Genomic DNA, 18,097 nt, shown 5'->3' with positions numbered 1-18,097 from the left:
ATAAGAACTAAGATGTTACAAATGGATTTACCAGCAAGGGGTTTGTCAGTGACCCAGGTGAGAGCAATTTCGCTGGGTGGGTGCAGAAGGACTAGGAAATACACAGATAGATATAGAAGTGGGGCAGAAATGGAAAGGAGAGAAAGGGGTGACCAGAGCAGGAGGCCAGTTTTCTGGAACCGGAGAGATCTGAGGATAACTGTGGGTGACTAGAAAAGAGCCCAGTGAGCCCCCCCGGTCTACAAGATGGCTTGGGGTCTGACGATAAAACACACCCATTCACCCCACAGCCCCTCACGGCTCCTCCTCTGAAGTACCTCAGGCCCTTTCTCCTACTCCTCCTGCTGGTGCTACACTTGGAAACCTTGGCAGGCACGGAAGACAAGATAGTCAAGTCTAAACACTCTGACTCCTGGCCCTGCCTGCTTCATCACCGTGCCCAGGACCCCAAGAGAGCAGAACCCCTGGGGTCCAGGAAGCAGCCAACGGAGGGTGAAGAATAGTAAGAGTCAGGGACCTGGGTTCTAGTCTCGCCTCTGCCGCTCCATAACCCGCCACCCCATAGCCGTGTGATCCCGGCTGTCTTGCCTCAATTTCCTGCCCAAGGTCTTGAGGGATGCCCAGGAAACACATCGCTTGATTTTGAACGCAGGCTGCACCAATGCACTCCGGTGCGATCTGGGCCTCGCTTTTCCCCTCTCCGGGGCACTGGTTTAAGGGGTGACCGAGAAGAGCCGTGAGCTAACCCCTTGGCACACAGCAAGTGCTCGGCAGATGCCAACACCACGGCCTCCCGTGCTGCCCAGGCACAGCCTCCAGCTGCCCACCGCACCTTGCAGTGGGGCAGGGCGGTCTCTGCGCTTCGGCTGGCGCCCCCTCTCCCGCCGCCAGGGCGCGGGCGGCCTGTCGCGACAGCGGCGGTGCATTGTGGGGCTTGTAGTGCGGTCTGCGCTTGGGTGGGTGGCTGGGTGGGCGCGGCCGCGGCACTCGCTGCGGGGCCATCTTCGGTGGGCCGGCTGGCTCGGCCTGTGCAGCTTGCACCCGCGCCCCGCGCCCGGCCCGATGGCGCCTCGGCCGCTGAGCCCCTTGGTGCTGGCGCTGGGCGGCGCCGCGGCCGTGCTGGGCTCGGTGCTCTTCATCCTCTGGAAGGCCTACTTCGGCCGCGGAAGCGAGCGGCGCTGGGACCGGGGCGAGGCCTGGTGGGGCGCGGAGCCTGCCCGCCTCCCCGAGTGGGACGAGTGGGACGTGAGTGTCGGGCCAGGGTCTGCGCCTCCGCGCGCGCGGCCGAGGGCTGTGATCACGGCTCTGCCAGCGCCGGGAGGGCCTGGGTCTGGGCTTGGCGCCGCAGCCCGTAGGCCCCGCGCGGCGGCCGGGCAGTCGTGAGCCGTGGAACCGCGGCACGGGTGGGCGTTTGGGGGGAGGGACGCCGCCGCGGGCGCCGGAGCCCGGAGGGCGCGGCCCGGGAGAGATATGGGGCCCGCGCTGGTCCAGCCCCGCCTCCCAGCGCCTGCGCAGTGCGCGTGGCCCGGGGGATGCCGGGAGAGGCCTCGGCCCCCTCCAGGGCCGGCGGTAGGCGTGCGGGTGTCCGTGTCGCCGTGGTTTTTGCGGGCCTGGGACGTGGGGATTGTCAGTCTGAGGAGGCAGAGGTTCCGCAAGAGGAGGGAATTTGCCCCAGGTCCCTCAGGGAAAGCCAGAGAACGGGGTTTGGGATTCAGGACTCCGAGGCGGCGCCCCTCCCACTGCACCAGCCCATGCCTGCCTGCCCCTTGCCGGTGGAGGGCGGGGATGGGCGCTTCGATGTCTTCGGTCTTCCCTCGGGAAGGGTGGGGCGGGAGGTGCGGGCCACAGCCTGACCTGTGTCCCACAGCCCGAGGACGAGGAGGACGAGGAGCCGGCGCTGGAGGAGTTGGAGCAGCGCGAGGTGCTGGTGCTGGGGCTGGATGGCTCCGGGAAGAGCACGTTCCTGCGCGTGCTGTCTGGGAAGCCACCGCTGGAAGGCCACATCCCCACCTGGGGCTTCAACTCCGTGCGGTTGCCCACCAAGGACTTCGAGGTGGACCTGCTAGAGAGTGAGCAGACTTCCCCACAGACACCATCTCCCCGTCACCTCAGTTGCCCCAAGCCGGGGCTCTTTGCCTGGGGGTGGCTCCAAAATGCCTGTCTAAGCAGGACACGCACCTGTATGAAATCTTCCCACCCTCCCTGGGGCACAGGATACAGTCTAGACTCTGTATTCTGACCTGGAGGACCCTTCAACATCAGGCGGCTCCAACTTGGTTGCCACCTGTCTGACCCCGCGGAAGCCCACGTGCCTAGCACTGAGATACTAACAGCTCAAGTTTCCTGTATGTCAAGCACTTGACAGTCATTAGCTAATGAAATGCTCCCAACGACTCCATAAAACTGGATACGGTTATTATCCTCATTATATACATGAGGAAACTGAGACTCAGCAAGTTAAAGAACTTATGCAGGCTCACCCAGCTTGCCAGTCTGCTAATACAGACTCTCCAGCGCTAGGCTGTCAGCGTTAAGCACCATGCTCCATTGCTTGTTTCTGAAGGGCGCTTTCTTACCTCCCGCCCTTTGCTTGCACTGTTCCCTCAGTCTGGAAAGCCCTTCTTCCCTTGATAAACTGTTACTCATCCTTTAATATTTAGGTCAGACATGATCTCTCGGTGAATACTTCTCTGACCCCAAGGCGGGGTTAAGGGCTCCTCCTCTGGGCTCCCCTTCTGCTGCAGTATTTGCCACATACCAGCTTGTGTCCCTGACTATGCATCAGGGGCACAGACAGATCTGATCCAGCTAGTGCCCACCCCCTAGCAGGCACCTGGGAGAGCTTGTTGAGTGAGTCGTCCGATAGGGTATAGGCAGCCCCCTGCCCTCAGTGTTAGGCTTCCTGGGGTCCTGGGAGAGGATGGCAGAGGGTATAGAGGGGGCAGCAGTGCTTAGCCACCTGTGTTCAGACACCGACTCAGTGAGGAGAGACAGGTGGGCTTTCTGCCAACCAGAGGACTCAGACCATAAAGACTGGGTGCCTTTAGTTAAGTGCTAGGTGGCGAGATCAGACTCTGAGGGCCTGGTTGTTGGCCTGAATGGGCCTAGTTCCTCTGGTCTCAGGCACTTGCCTGCTGGCCTGTCCTGGCTCCATCATTCCTCTCTGATTGTAGCAAACATTGATATTCACCTGGGATTCTGTCCTTTCCACAGGCTTACCTTGTCTCATGCCGGGGACACAGAAAGGTCAAATGGGGGTTCTACACTTGAGGCCCACTCTGTCTGGCAGACAACACCCCCCTTCCCCAACCCTGGGAGAAGGGGTTTGGTATTTTTATGTTACCCAAAACCAGTAACAATCCAGGCTCAGTAGGGTCACTCAGCCAGGATTCAAACCCACCTCTCCCATCGAGTGCAGGGGCTTTCCCCTCCCACAGCACTCACCTGGCTGTGGTCTGCTACAATGCCTGGCCTGGGGTGCAGCTGAGAATGGGCCCTTTGTGGATCTTTGATGACTCTTCCCTTCCCCCCACCTCTTAGTCCGTTTTATTAGGTAGTTCTGTCAGCTTTATCCTCCAGTAAATTGTGTCTGTCCACTTCTTGCCAGCTCCACCCACTGCCTGCCTGGTCCAAGCCTCCATCATCTCTCAGTACTGCAGCAGCCTCCTCACTGGTCTTGCTTCCACTTCTGTCCCCAGTGTCAGTCATCGGTATCTTTCAGGAACCCACGTGAGATCATGTCACTCCTTAAAGGGCTCCCCACAGTCTCACTGTGGCCATACGGGCCCTGTGTGGTCCAGCCCTGGGGAGCCTTGCCAGTCGTGGCTTCCTCCTCTCTCTCTCTGGCAGTGCCTCAGCCACCCTGGCCACCTTCTGTTTCTCAAACACATCGAGCTTGCTCTTCCCTCTGCCTGTGATGCTTTCTCTGCCTTTTCCCATGGCTGGCCCCTTCTCATCATCCCAGACTCAGCTCATATGCCACCTCCTTGGGGAGAACTTCCAGACCACCCAATCCAAAGCCACACCCCCTCCCCCCCGCCAGCCACTTTCATTTTTTCTGTTTTACTTCCTTCCTTTCTGAAATGTGTTTATGTGTTATTGCTGTGTCCATCATAGTTACAGAGGGAGCTCCTTGAGAGCAGGGTCCCTGCCTGCCTCTGTATCCCCAGCACCCAGGTCAGCGCTTGGCACCTCGTAAGCACTCAGTAAATACTTGTTGAGTGCCTGCTGTGTGCCAGGCATTGTGCTGAGGGCTTTGGGGGGATCCAGAGGTAAACAGCTCTAACTCTCAAAGAGCTTAGAGCCTACAAGTGTCAAAGTATCACCAGAAACACTAGGATGCAGGGTGACCAATGGGGACTGTGCAGAGGAACAGGAAGGCCACCCCACTTGGGCGTCCTACATGGGCAGCCATGTGGTGGTAGGATTGAATATGGCATTTCCAAGGAAAGAAAATGGGGTGACCAGACTGAACAAGAGAGACCGAACGGAGAAGGGCTCTGCACAGGCAGGGTAGGGAGTCCTGGCTCATGACCACAGCCCCACTGACCAGGGACGAAGCTAGGAGTTGGCAGGAGGCAAGGCAGCCCAGGAGAAAGAACTGGAGAGTACTATTTATAGTGCACCTGCCTTACGCCACTCCTCTGAAAGGTGTGTTGCATGTGGTACCTTTGGCTTTGTTGCAGCCTGTTAGGTAAATCCAGTGAGGAGGAGACTGATGCTCTAAGGTAGCAACTTGCCCAGGGAGACCCAGCCTCAGAGCTAGAACTAAACCCAGGTCTAAGTGGCTCTGGAACCTGTGGTCTTTTTCTTGCCCTTGGCTGCTGGAGCCTTGGCATGCTGAAAGTGGGGTGGGGTTGGGGCTATGTATAGAGAGCCAGGGCCCAGGGAGGCTCTGAGCTGGCCCCTGGCCTCTTCTCAGTCGGTGGCAGCCAGAACCTGCGCTTCTACTGGAAGGAGTTTGTGAATGAAGTGGACGTGCTGGTGTTCATGGTGGACTCGGCTGACCGGCTGCGGCTGCCCTGGGCCAGGCAGGAGCTGCACAAGCTGCTAGACAAGGACCCTGACCTGCCTGTCGTCGTGGTGGCCAACAAGCAGGTGAGGGACGCGGGAGGCTGGCTTAGGCCAGTGGAGCTGGACCCACAGATACCTGGGCAGGGGCAGGGAGCACTGGAGAGGGATTCTGGCCCAGGCCCAGGACCTGGAGCGCTTGGTCACCTCTTCTACCTGTGCTCTTCCCTCCTCTCTAATCCTCATTCTCTGTCTGTCTTCCCCTTTGCCTCCCTGTCATTTGTCATCCTGGAGAAATGAGAAAAACATTAAGTATCCACTGTATGCCAGGTGTGGTTTTGAATGACATTTTATATTCTACTTCTATTGACCCTCCAAGGTATGGGATACTACTCCCATTTTATAGACGACGAATCTGAAACTTGGAGAGATTTTGTCGTCTCCCCAAGGTTGACCACCTTGAAAATAGTGGAATTGGGATCTGTGACTCTAAAACCCTCGTCTTTTCCACTCTGCTATGTCTTTGTGACTTCTGGCTCTAGATCAGAGAGCTAAAGCTGGGAAGTGATGAGAAGTTGGGCAGATTAAATAATAGTAATAATTAACATTTTTGTTTGCTTACAGTGTGCCAGGCACAATGCCAAGCACCTGACAATCATGACCTCGCTTCAGTCCTACAGAAACCCCATGATAGGCCTCGCTGTTATTCCTAAATGCCCAAAGTTTCAGCTGCTATGTGGCAAAACCAGGACTTGAACTCAGATCTTCCTTAAAGTTCCTGCTCTTAACCAGTGCACTGTACCTATATACCCTATACCTATACCTATATACCTGTACCTCTCCTGGGTGCCAGAGAGGTGTCTTGGGCCCAGCAGCCCTCGGCATCACAGACCTAAGGTGCCACCCTCAATACCAGGTGAAACTCTGCCACAGTACAGAGACCTGTCATATTTCCTGTGACCTGTGCCCATGTCCCTGAGAGCCATGGGACATGTTCCAACCGGCTTGGAGAGAGGCTGTATGTCTTTGACCTCAGATTCCCTCTGCCTATCAGGAAGTACTTGACAATCATTTATAAATGGGTGACCATATGTCCTGGGCTGCTTGAGACAGCCCCCATTGATGCCTATTGCATAATTATTAATAGTACCCACTTTGAGTCTCAGAAGTACCCTGGTTTGGACAATGAATTACATCATCCTATTTATAAACTATAATTTATAGCAGTTTTGATTCTGCTGGAGACAACACGTAAGGTCCCAGCATTCTATGAATTGTTCCAAGAGGAAACATTTTCATCTTGGGCTAGAGTTGACATTAAAATGTACCCTCACCAGCCATGCTCTGTAGTGGCCTCTTTTCCTTGTCCAGTGTCTGGTTGTCTGGGGGAGGTCAGGCCAGTGTCTGGAAGTGACCCTGCTGTAAGCTGTCTCTTCTCTTGAGTTTAGGAAACTGAGCTAGGATTCCTGTTAGGGTCATAAGCTTGGTCTTCAAACCAACCTGAGTTTGAAACCTGGCTCTGCCACTTAGCGCTGTTTCCTTGGCTAAGCCAGTTTCCTCCTCTGTTCAGTGTAGACCATGAGAATTAAATAAGACTAAGTGCCTGTCACCAGGCCTCACGTAGAGGAGTACTGTTTCTTACTACACTGGCTGATGGTGGGATGAAAGGGGTGGTACAAAGCAGAGTCAGAGATGAGGAAGAGGGTATAGACCAAGGGGCCCAGAGGCCGCTTCTGGGAACTTAGCCCCCAGTGTCCCCGAGGGTGGCCGAAGAGCAGTTTATTTCATGGATGGCAAGGGTCGGTGTTGGGAAGCACTGTCGGCTCTGTTCTGACTGGCTTCTCTGTTTCACCCCAGGACCTGAGTGAGGCCATGAGTATGGTGGAGCTGCAGCAGGAGCTGGGCCTGCAGGCTATCGATAGCCAGAGGGAGGTTTTCCTCGTGGCAGCCAGCATTGCTCCTGCGGGACCCGGCTTTGAAGACCCTGGCAGCGTGCAAATCTGGAAACTGCTCTTGGAGCTTCTCTCCTAGGCTGGTGCCCACCTGCTCACTGCCTGGCCCTGGAACCCGAGTGCTGCTGCTCCTGCTTCTTCACTGCCAGCCTGGGCCTGAGGCAGGAGTCATGTGGCAGCACGTCCCCTCTCCCCTCCTTGCCCTCTCAAGAGCAGGGCCTGGGCAAGGCCAAGAACCGCACAGAAGCCTTCCTGGTGAGGAGGCAGAGGGCAGGAGAGGATAGTGCCTGGCTCACTCAGGGCTGGAAGTGGACCTGGCTTTCACCAGTGGCACCCTCCTTCCCTGACCTGTGCTGTGAGATGCTCGGTGGGCTCAGTTCTCCCCTCCCTGCAGGTCGCGGTGGTTGAGGACCAGTATAGGTGTCAGAAGTAGTCTTTGCCTAGACAGGTCCCTCCTGGTGACTTCACGCCCCTCTCATGCAGGCAGGTTCTGAGCAGTAAGCAGCGAGCCCCAGCTCCCAGTCCTGCATTGTCCTCCAGCCCCAGCTCTGCCCAGCTGGCTCGTGGCCTAGTGCAATCTCTGCCTCTCTGGCCCCGGGAGATGATTTTTTAAAAGGAGGTGATTTCTGTGTTTTTTTCTAACTTGGAGATTCATTTCCCAGCCATGAAGATGAGTGCTAGGATGAACCTGGACATCCTTTCTGAAACCTCCCTGCCTCCCGCTAAGCCAAAGCCTGACCCGCCAGCCTCTCCTGACCACAGAAGTGGTATTCACCCCTAGTCAGAACAACTGAGGGCTTTCCCCCCGATTTGGAGACAGAAGCTGCTGTTCTTGTACTAACTGTGCCAATGCCCATGTTTACAATAAGTCTGGGGAGGGAAGGAGCTGGTGGCACTGGGAAGAAGACCGTCACCCCAAGCTGGGCATTGGCCTCAGAAGTGCATTTTAGTTATTTATGTATTTATAAAAGGAACAGGCCAGAGTTTTAGGCTCTGTTTCTAGGTGCTGTTATCAAAACTCCAGATGACTGTCATTGAAAATTTGGATCTTTGCGGAGACTAGCTGGAATCATGAATGAAATGGGATGACCTGCATGTATCAGTGGAGACAAGGCTCTAGGCTCCCCCACCCTTTGTGGCTGTGATTAATGTCATGATGCTTCCCCGTGATCCACATGAACTTAAAACCCCACCCCTCGGCCCAGTGTGTCAAAGGGACACAAACCTCTCTGTGTTGGTTACAAATGACTGGAAGAGGAAATTTCAATCATGTAAATCCAGGTACAAAGAAATGGCAGTTAGCACACCAGCCAACGGGCGGCCTGGGGTATGTCACTCGGCCTTTCTAAAGCTGTTGGTTCCCCAGCTAAAGCAAAGTTGGGCAGGATTGCTAATGTTCTCTCCAGCGCATAGTCCCTCATTCTCCTGTGTCAGCGACCAGCCAGTTTAAGGACTGTCTCTCTAGTGACACTTCTCTTTAGTGCAGGCAAAAGAAGGAGCCTTTTGTTTGTCAGGGGCCACCGAATAATCAACAGCTACAAAGGGAGTTTTTTAGAGGAGCTGTCCAGCTCAGTTTGCTTTTTCACTGAGAGTAGAGATTACGTGCCTTCGTTTCATTCCACATTTACTCAGTGTGCTTCAGTTCCATGCTCTGGCTGGTGCGAGAAGAGGCATAGGGAGGAAAGTGGGGCAGGAAGCTCCCGGAGTCCAGAAGTGAGCGGGATAACTGGAAGAGGAGTATGCTGGGCTCTGAGCTGTGGGTGTATCAGAATAGATCCACTTTCTTTGAAATTCTCACTTTCTGCATTAAGTGATCTGTCTGCTTTTATTTGAATTATTTAAGGAATGCCTTGGGTTTTAGAGTAGACTGAAATTTTGCTGACAGCTCTTCATTTTGCCATTGGAAGGCTGAGAAACTGTCCTGTGTTCTCTGAACCCCACCTTGTTCTCCAGTGCTGGAAAGTTACCTGTGGAAGCAGCAGGGGTGAGGGGACTGTGTTCTTCTAATTCAGTTCTGCCTTTGGTCTAATGAGTATCATGATGCAGTACAGTTTTTAACGTCTCCACTTGGGGGAGGTGAACTTGAATAAAGAGGTTAACTGTGTCTACTCGAGCTACTTTTAAAGACCACTCAGAACCGACAGGTCCCAGTGGCACCCCAGGAGACACACACCGCTGAGGGGCACTGAAGGTCCAGAGTGCCACCACTCTGATACTTGGACAGAATACGGACGTTCTACTGGTCTGCAGGTTTGCCCCACCACATGTGTGGCTGACAGCTGCACTCCTCCGGTGGGGCTGCTGGCCTGTCCTCCAGGCAGAGTGCCAAACAGCGCTCATCTGCTCTGGTTTCTACCAGGCCCAGGCTGGGCGAAGTGGGGGAACAGCCTTTCTTAGAAACAGCTAACTGCCTGGCCTTGTGGTGCTCTTACCCAGTTGCTGCTGAATGTGACTTTCTGATTCAGGAGCCCAGATAACTGCCTTTGGGAACCAGCGGTGACCTGGAGCTCTTCACCTCAAAGCGAGGTTCCTGAGCTAGCCTGGGGTGACCCTGTTTTCCCCCACTGCACTGACTCTACAGCTCCAACCTACCTGAGCTTGGGAATGGGCAGTGTTGTCTGGGCAGCTCTCATATTCTAATAAAGAAGGCAGAGGGAAGGCTCTGGATCTGAGAGAGCAGGTGGGCATCGCAGTGCCCACTGTTCTCATGGGAGGGAAGCCTCTGCTGCTTCTTGCCTGTTGAACCTATGCCTGGATCACTCGCCCTGGCACTGAGGGCTTCTGTTCTTACGAGTTATTTAAATGAAACCATGGCTTCTGATTTTCCATTCTCCGGCCTGTTGCCAAACCTTTGAGGAGAGGCCAGCCTGGCCCAGAGCTTGGACATGTGGATGGTCTGGGCAAGAGGGCTGTTGAGGCTGCTGGGACCACCTTGGACTGGCTGTCGATCCTAGGAAGCCTCCTCTGGCACCTCTTAGTGCCCGGAGCTGCTCGTCGTAAGCTTGCACTAACGCAGTGCCAGCCAGCTGTGAGGACTGGGGAGTGGGGGAAGTCGGTCCATCACGGCCTCTCGGTCCTCCAGAGAGCTGCGGATGAAAATCTCATGACTCTGGCCCATCTGCCTAAATGAAACACCAGATTGTCCAAAAAACATTTCCACTTGCCTTTGGAAAACATGCTCTTATGCCAGTGTAGTAGCAACTGCCAGCATTTCTAACCAGCTGCTGAAACGCTCCATCCTTGCACAGCTGCCCCAGACCTCAGACGTGGGATAGTCTGAGCAGCCTGCCTCGCGTCTGCTGTCTGCTCACACATCCTCAGGTCCTGTCCAGTAGCTATGAAAAGGAGAACCTCCAGCTTTTCCTCGTCTGCTGCCTTCAGGAGATGGGCCCATTCAGGGACAAGGTGAGGATTCCCATCAGATCTGGAAGTAAAGGGGGCTTGCGGTCCCAGCCCGTGCCCTGCAGACCCAGGCCCACAGGGTCGCCAAGGACAAAGGGCACAAAATGGAGTATTGGCAGTTGTTTGAGGTACACAATAAATGCCAAAATAAATGCTCGGATGTGGTTTCGTTTGAATTCTGATTTTGAGGAGTATGTGTGGGTGGACAGTCGCAGTGAGGGGCAGCTGTGGAGGGCGGTCCCGGAACACTTCCCGTGACAGTCTGTCAGATAGCAAGGCCCAGTCCCCTGGCCCTTCAGCCCACATCGGGGTGGAGTGGTAAGGAACATCAGCTTTGGCCTAACTCACTACCTTTGGGGAGGTATCCAAACTCTTCTCCCACTCTTTGGGAGGACTTCTAGCTGATGGGGTCAGAGCTAAGGCGTGGAAATGGGAGCAAGAACGTCTTCTGACGGTCGCCAGGATGGAGGCCCCAGGGCCATGCAGTCAGCCGTTCCACAAGCATTCCCCCAGCACTTGCCTGGGGCTGGACTCTGGATTCCCAGGCAAGGTCCCCGCTCAAGCCCAGTCTGAGAGGGGGTGTCAAGCAGATTAAAAGGCCATTATGACTGATAGGAAGTGCTACAGCCAAGTCGGGCTGTGGGGACTACAAGACATGTAAACAGCCTGGGGGCAGGGAATAGTGGTAAGGCAGCCTTCCTAAAATTGGCACCTGAACTAAGGGGCCAGCCTGGTCAAAGACCTGAATTTGGGATGTTGCGAAGGAGAGAAGCTATGAGGCCAAAGAACGAAGGCCCTCAGGAGCTCTGCAGCAGACTACATCCTGACGTCTGTGCTCGCAGGGCTTAGTGGCCAGTCTCTGCTGGAGTCTCAGCAGGCTGGTCCACCAGGGGAGGACTTCCGGGAGCTTCGCAGCATGTCCAGTTTCCAGCAGGCCTCAATGGTGTGGGAAGGATGGGCTTCCTCTGGGGCCAGAGGCCAGGGCAGTGAGCGAAAGCTAGGTTTACTTGTTGACAGACTTGACTTCCAACCCATTAACAGCTCCCAAGCCTCAGTTTCCTTACCTGTAAGATGAGGATAAAACCACAAACCTACAAGGTTTTATGTGAAATAATCTATGTAAAAACACTAAGCCTTTCTTTTCAAGAGCAGTGACAAGACATATTTTAGGTGCTACTAGAAGTCAGGAACAAGAGAGTTTTTGTATTATTAATAGTTGAGGATAAAGTATCAAAACTTAAGAAAATACCCAGTACCCACTGCACACCCTGCCTGTGACCCTGCTACTGAACAGTCGTCACCGCCTCCTCACATGCCACCAAATCAGGCAGGCCTGGCCCCACAGAATGGCCGGGCAGTGTGCAGCCCAGGGCTTGGCACACAGTAGCGTGGCATTTAGCAGTCCACCGGACAGTCTCAGAAAGCAGGTTTGGGGGCCTCGGGCTCCGTTCAGGGCAAGGCCAACACAAGCAACCTGAAGACGAGCAGCGAGGGCAGCTCACTTGAAGGCAGACCAGGAGGCAGCCGTACAGCTCCTTACCCTCTGCCACTCAAGCCACGGCTGGCCTTAGACTAGGGCCATGGAGAACCAGTCCAGCATCCTCCAGCCTAGGGGTGGGGCTAGCACTGGCAAGGCAGGCCCCTTCCAAGCAGCCCAGGGTTCCCAGCCGGCTTCCGTAGATGGGTTCATGGAACTGCTATGCAGGAAACCAAGGCAGAGGGCAAAGGAACCAGAACGGGAAAAGAGGAGGGAAGCTCCATGCAGGGCACGGGAATGTGGCCCATCGAGGGCTGGACGGCCTCCCTGACTTGGCTGCGTTAGCTGGTTTTTGAGGGGCAGCACCAGCGCTTGGCTGGGAGGGGCAAATAACAAAACCATCAAGAAGTACAATAGCTTTGTTTTATTATGTACAGACTACATTCAAACAAGCCAGCCACTCTGGGAACAGCAGATGCTAGATTTTCCCAGAGCCCTCAGAATGTAAACTGGAGCCTCTGGGAGACAGTTCCTTCCCCAGAGAGGGGAGTATGAGAGTGTGTGTGTATACACTTTTGATTCCACGAGGTTTGGCCAGCCTCATCTGTAGCCACACACCCCTCCTTGCCTTAAACCCTGGCTCCAGCTTCTCTGGTCCAGGAGGAGGCCTCAGCCTGGGGCAGGCGTAAACCAGTCATTCAACCTCCATCTTATTCTTCTGCAAAGAATCGACAAAGGCTTGCCACTCTGCTGGGTAAAAACGTTTATAGACGTTGATCTTATTCCGAATCTGTTTTGGGGTATCTTGATAGTAATTCTTCTCATCCCGGGCCATAGCCTAAGGAAGGAGAAGGGTCACTTGAGGAGGGTTGGACAGGCAACGGTACGAATCCTAGCTTTGCCTGAGTTGGGCAAGCCACTTCCAGTCCCTGAGGTTCAGATTCCTCACTTCAAAAGCCCTGGAGTATGTGGGGAAATGGATGCAAGTGCCCTCAGGGAGCAGGCAGGAGCTGGGGCCAGCTGAGCAGCTCACGCTCCATCCTCAGCCAAGTGATCCTACCTGGGCGCAGTGTAGCCAGATCGTCGATTTTTAAGAGAAGCCAAAAACATGGACTTTTATTCGAAACTTCCCATAATTAAAACGGCAACTAGTTCAAGTTCTTTAAAAATACCAAGCAAGCAAAACAACATCTGTGAGCAGACAGGAACCACAGGCCTCACAGTCTATGCCAGCTATAAGCATTCTGTCAATGGCATCCATTTCCTAATCTTCCTTTCCTCCCTTTGTTTCCACTCAGTCTCAGGAAACAAGCTCTAGGCAAGCAGATCAGACCCCGAATGGTCCCGGGTACCTTCCCAATGGGCGTGCCAGGCCTGGCCACTCACCTTATAGTCCTCCCCGTGGTTCTCCACCATGTAGTGCACATAGTCAATGAGGTCCCGAGACAGTGTATTTCCTTTCTTTTCTGGGAGGCTGGCTTCTGCCTCCAGGTCTGGGGTGAGAGAAGCCAGGAGACAGGAAATGAGGCTTTGCTTTCTGCACTATGTGAGCTGCCCAGTCACCCCTTCGCCCAATCCCAAGCCACAAGAGTTGCTACACCAGCCATTTGATGGGCTTTGCCTCTCCATACTCAAATTCAGTGCTAGAACCTTCCTTTTCAGCTCCTCAGATCCCAGGCTCTGCCTATGACACAAGCATGTGGCAACTACCTGAAAGGCAAGGCCTCTCTCATTGGCCTCAGACGAGTCAAAGGAAGGCACCAAACAAATCATCTCTATTTAGCGCCAGAGCCTGGGAAGAGAGATGAAGATACACTGCCTGCCCACAGGGCAGGGCTCCCTTCCAGCTCTAAAACTCTCTGAGAACCTCTTTTCTAGAGGTGTTACAAGAAGTAAAATGGAAAGGCCTAAATAAAATGAGAACTGGAGCTGCAGGAAGTAGGGCCTGAGCCTGGGGCCAAGCACCTCTCTGCTCCGTGTGAGGGGAAGAGCCAAGCTGTGGAGGCAATAATGGCTTCAGTTTCAAACAGCTGAGAAATACTCCCCACTTCTCATCTATGAAGGGAGGAAAATAGCTCACAGAAACGAGGTAGTCAAAATTATCCAAATATATGCTGAAATTGTTGATAGTCAAAAAACCTCTGACGTGGTTGCCAGGGGCTGGGGGAGGGGAACGGGGAGTTGCTGTTTAGCAGTTTCAGTTTTGAAGACGAAAAGTTCTGGAGATCTGTTGCACGACAATGTGAATATACTTAATACTACTGAGCTATACATTTTAAAATGATGAAGATGGTAAATTTTATGTAATGTGTTTTTTACCACAGTTTAAAATTTTAAAAATTAAAACTTTCAAAAATTAGCTCTGACTACAGTAAGTACACATGATTTTGTATGCAATCTTGTGCAGTAATTCTTGTGAGAATCCCTGAGATAGACTAAAGACAGGACTCAAGGAATGCTGGATCAAATGTCTGGCCATTCAAATCCTTTAACCTGCAGGAGAACTGTTAAAAATCTCAGACAGGTAGGAGGAAGGATGGGTGGAGAATTCCAGAGTATTCCTGCTTCCCTGCAAAATGTACTCTCTTCTATTTTAATATTCAGTCTCTACAGCCTTAATATACATGAAATTGATTTGTCATTGGTAAGATTAAATGAGATGCTGAAATCCCTGAAATTCTGCTCTTCCTTAAATTCATGAGAAGCTAAACGCGTGCCTGAGACTTAATGGTTTCTTTTCTATCCTCTCAGGCACCTGGCTACATCCTTCCTGAACATCTCTGACCTCACTTCACACACCTGGAGTTTAGCCAGTAGACTGAAAATGTCCCAGCCAGGGACACAGTCCTAACTCTGTGAGCCCTGGACCAGCTCACTTCTCCCCTCTGAACCTCAGCCTCTCCATCTGTAAAATGAGGACATCCGAGGGCCCTTTCCAAGCCCTGACCTAGAGGAATGTGACCAGCACCCACCATTTAGCACATAGGGCTTCCGCACCAGCTCCTTAGGCCTCTCTTCTACGTCCACCTCCATGGCCTTCACCTGCAGAGAAGAGAGCCTTGAGACCACTAGACAAAGGAAGGCTCCTGGATGAGGGAACACTCAAGAGGCTCCTGCCCATCTCAACACAATGGCACTACCCTTAAGAATCCCTATACAGGGTCAGGCAGGAATAGCTGACATGGAGAACAAATGCCCTGGAAGCTTCATGGTTTCCAAAAGAGACTCAAGCAAGCAATTCATTTTTCTGAGCTTATCTACAAATGAGGATAATACCCCTTGCCTGCTCCACTTTGTTGTGTGATAATCGAATGAAACAATACACATGAAAAGTGTTTTATAACTTATAAGGGGAAGATGTCAGATTTCTTCTCTACGGGGAGGAGCAACCTGACAGTGCTTGGCTGTAGCTTGACATTTATTCAAGAAACGGAAGTGCCATTTTCCTCTGGCATGAGGGATAAAAAGAAACTTGCCACAGGCAATGGGACAAATTCAATCAGCAAACCCATTCATTAGTTAACCATCTATAGAGCCCTAGTCACACCCTAAGCACCCCTGGGGATTTAGCAGTGAACAAAACACAAAGTCCTCATCCCCAAGGAGATTATTTTGGGGGAAAGAGGCACAGACAATAAGCAAATAAACCAATAAATACATAATACACCGTCAGGTATTTACAAGTGCTATGAACTAAAATAAAGCAGGGAAGAAGTTATTGAGTGAAAAAGGGTGCTATTTTTGAAAGGGTGGTCCAGAAAGAATTATTCTGGAGAAACTAGCCCTGGGGAAACCTCACACCAGGGATGACTGGATGACTGGGGGAAGGTGTAAGGAACAGTCAGAAAAGATCCCAAACTCTGGGGAGTCCTTATTAGAAGGTAAAGGGCAGAAAAAGATAAATTCTGGATAATTCCATTGAGAGGCCAATGGACCCAAACAGGTTAATTTCAGAGTAAAAGAAAAGAGTGGAGAAGGAAAGGGCAAGCTCCAATCCAGGTGCGGTGTGTGCTGGGGAGGCAGCATGAGGTCGAAAAGGGACCCTCAACCATAACGTGGGCCGGGCGAACTGGCTGTGGGGAGGACGCAAACCCAAGAAGGGAGTGAGGGAAGTAAAGGACAGGATTCAGTTCTGAAACCCAGCCAAACATGGCGGGAGGAGGGGAGCAAGAGCCGGGACCCTACCATGTCAGTACCTTTCTCTTACGCAGGGGCACTGCCTTGTTGGGGTCCATGGCCAACCCCATCTCGGCCAGGTTCTGCCGCACCGATTTGGCGTGGTCCCAGGCATGTCGGATGTGGGTGCTACATGCAAAGAGAAGGAGATCGCGGAACAGTCAACTCGCCGGCCGTCCCGGCCGAGGCCCCCTGCCTCCGGAACCCCGGCCCCCTCACCACTCGATCCGCGGCGCTGCCTTCCGTCGAGCATTCCGGTTCAGACGCTTCCGGTTAACATTGTAACCGAACTTCTGCCTCCGGGTCTTCCCCTTGGCCTTGGGCATAGCGCGGACCACCACACCGACAGCTCAGACTTGGCGTCTCTCAACACCTCGTGCAGCAGACTCCTTCCGGCCGGTGCTCGCATGGCTTCGCAGGCTTTTTGGGAAATGTAGTTCTCCCAGTAGCGACAGCTCGCTGATTACTACGACTCCCAGAATGCAGTGGGCGGTTGCGCCTGCGTATAACGCCCAGCAGATTCGTTTACCCCGCCCCTTTCACGACCTCATCGGGAGGCGGAGTTCAGCGTCCCTACTTTCTCCTACAGCTTTATCCTGGCCATGGGGACGACTGGCCCTGTGACTCCGGAGGCACCCTTTGAACCATCGAAGCCCCCAGTCATTGAAGGCTTTAGCCCCACTGTCTACAGCAGTCCAGAAAGCTTCAAGGAAAAGTTCCTTCGCAAGACCCGCGAGAACCCAATGGTACCCATAGGTAAGCTCGCGCTGTAGGAACTGTAGACAGAGAGGACCGTGCTGTTGGGGAAATAAATTAGGGGAGGACCGGGGGCGCAGGGGGATCGGAATGAGAATGAACCAGAGATGTGTCGAAGGGGCCGGGCGGGGAGGGTGAACCTGATTGGAGCAGGAGCAGGGCGGGATCGGGGGCCTGGGATGGAGCGGACTCTTAATTCCTAGGTCCCTGCCTCGACCAACCCCTCCCACCCGTCCGTCCTCCCCTCAGCTGCGGTCAGAGATCTTGGCTCTGGGGAAGGGAGACCCAAAGAGGGGAGGGGCCCCCACGGCCAGGCTCCCACTCCCCACCTGCTTTGTGCCCTCCTCAGGCTGCCTGGGCACTGCGGCCGCCCTCACCTATGGCCTCTACTGCTTCCACCGGGGTCAGAGCCAGCGCTCCCAGTTCATGATGCGCACCCGGATCGCCGCCCAGGGCTTCACGGTCGCAGCCATCTTGCTGGGTCTGGCTGCGTCCGCTATGAAGTCTCGACCCTGAGCCCGCGGCCTGGCCTTGAAAGCTCCGGGGGGATCATTCCCCGCCCCGGGAGCAACCACCGGTCCTGCCGCCGAACTTACTCCTTCAGCTCCCCTGACAAGCGCCTGAGTCGGTGGGGGAGGAAGTGGCCAACCCGTGTAACCGACACATTTTTTCAGGACTTTCAGGTTCGGTTCAGTTTGGGTGTTGCGTACTTCTATTTGTGCCGCACCTTCTCCCCTCCCTACTTAATAAACTGATCCACTTGTGGTTTGATGAGTGCATTCTCAGTCTCATCCTCGAAGTTTTTGGTCTATGGTTTTAGGAGGAAACACACTAAAGACTGCAGGGGCCTTTAGAAATCATACAGTCTAATGATTCCCAAACTTTTTTGGGAAGTCGCTTGGGGCACTTGTTAAAAGTAGAGATTCCCTAGAGTGATGCTATTTGGAAAAAACTGATCTTTCCAGCAATTTTCAAACTTTCAGTAGGAAAACCTTCCTTCATGAGCCTGCCAGGGTCCTGTCAGAGGCAGGAGGCCATGCCCTCCACTGTGTTTCTGCTCCTCGCCCCGCTCCCACCTCCTCGGAACACCTAAGATTCCACCAATTGGGACCATCCCGGTTTGGTTCCTGATCCATCTTACAGAACAGGAAACTGAGGCTCGAAGAAGCAGCCTGGTGTAATGGAAAGAACATAGTCACAAAGCTTGCCAGTGGTTTGTGTACCTAGTGTTTTAGGGTTAAGGAAGAAAGGAGGCTGGGGACCTGAGCAAATTCTAGAAGAGAAGCAACATGTGAGTTTCTCCTTTGTGTAAAGTCTCAAACAG

The 18,097-nt window shown here is 53.6% G+C and overlaps 3 protein-coding genes across 3 annotated transcripts; 2 read left to right on the top strand and 1 right to left on the bottom strand.

The window, feature by feature from the left end:
- Nucleotides 1-682: 682 nt before the first annotated feature.
- On the top strand, nt 683-9,066 carry ARL10 (ARF like GTPase 10). The gene is made up of 4 exons (XM_014826831.3): nt 683-1,245; nt 1,868-2,069; nt 4,922-5,097; nt 6,868-9,066. Exons 1-4 carry the CDS (start codon nt 775-777, stop codon nt 7,039-7,041), a joined length of 1,023 nt encoding a protein of 340 aa, XP_014682317.3. The 5' UTR covers nt 683-774; the 3' UTR covers nt 7,042-9,066.
- Nucleotides 9,067-12,250: 3,184 nt separating this feature from the next.
- Nucleotides 12,251-16,377, bottom strand: NOP16 (NOP16 nucleolar protein). The gene is made up of 5 exons (XM_014826832.3): nt 16,237-16,377; nt 16,038-16,146; nt 14,814-14,883; nt 13,228-13,334; nt 12,251-12,679 (listed from the first exon to the last, which is right to left on the bottom strand). Exons 1-5 carry the CDS (start codon nt 16,341-16,343, stop codon nt 12,536-12,538), a joined length of 537 nt encoding a protein of 178 aa, XP_014682318.1. The 5' UTR covers nt 16,344-16,377; the 3' UTR covers nt 12,251-12,535.
- A 131-nt stretch (nt 16,378-16,508) lies between these two features.
- Nucleotides 16,509-17,552, top strand: HIGD2A (HIG1 hypoxia inducible domain family member 2A). The gene is made up of 2 exons (XM_014826833.3): nt 16,509-16,773; nt 17,123-17,552. The coding sequence occupies exons 1-2, from the start codon at nt 16,620-16,622 to the stop codon at nt 17,287-17,289; spliced, it is 321 nt and encodes a 106-aa protein (XP_014682319.1). The 5' UTR covers nt 16,509-16,619; the 3' UTR covers nt 17,290-17,552.
- The last annotated feature ends 545 nt before the right edge of the window (nt 17,553-18,097 follow it).

This window comes from Equus asinus, chromosome 9 (genome assembly GCF_041296235.1).
Source record: "Equus asinus isolate D_3611 breed Donkey chromosome 9, EquAss-T2T_v2, whole genome shotgun sequence".
In the NCBI taxonomy this organism is placed as follows: Eukaryota; Metazoa; Chordata; class Mammalia; order Perissodactyla; family Equidae; genus Equus; species Equus asinus.
The sequence above is the reverse complement of the archived record's forward strand: the minus strand, read 5'-3'. Positions and strand labels throughout refer to the sequence as shown.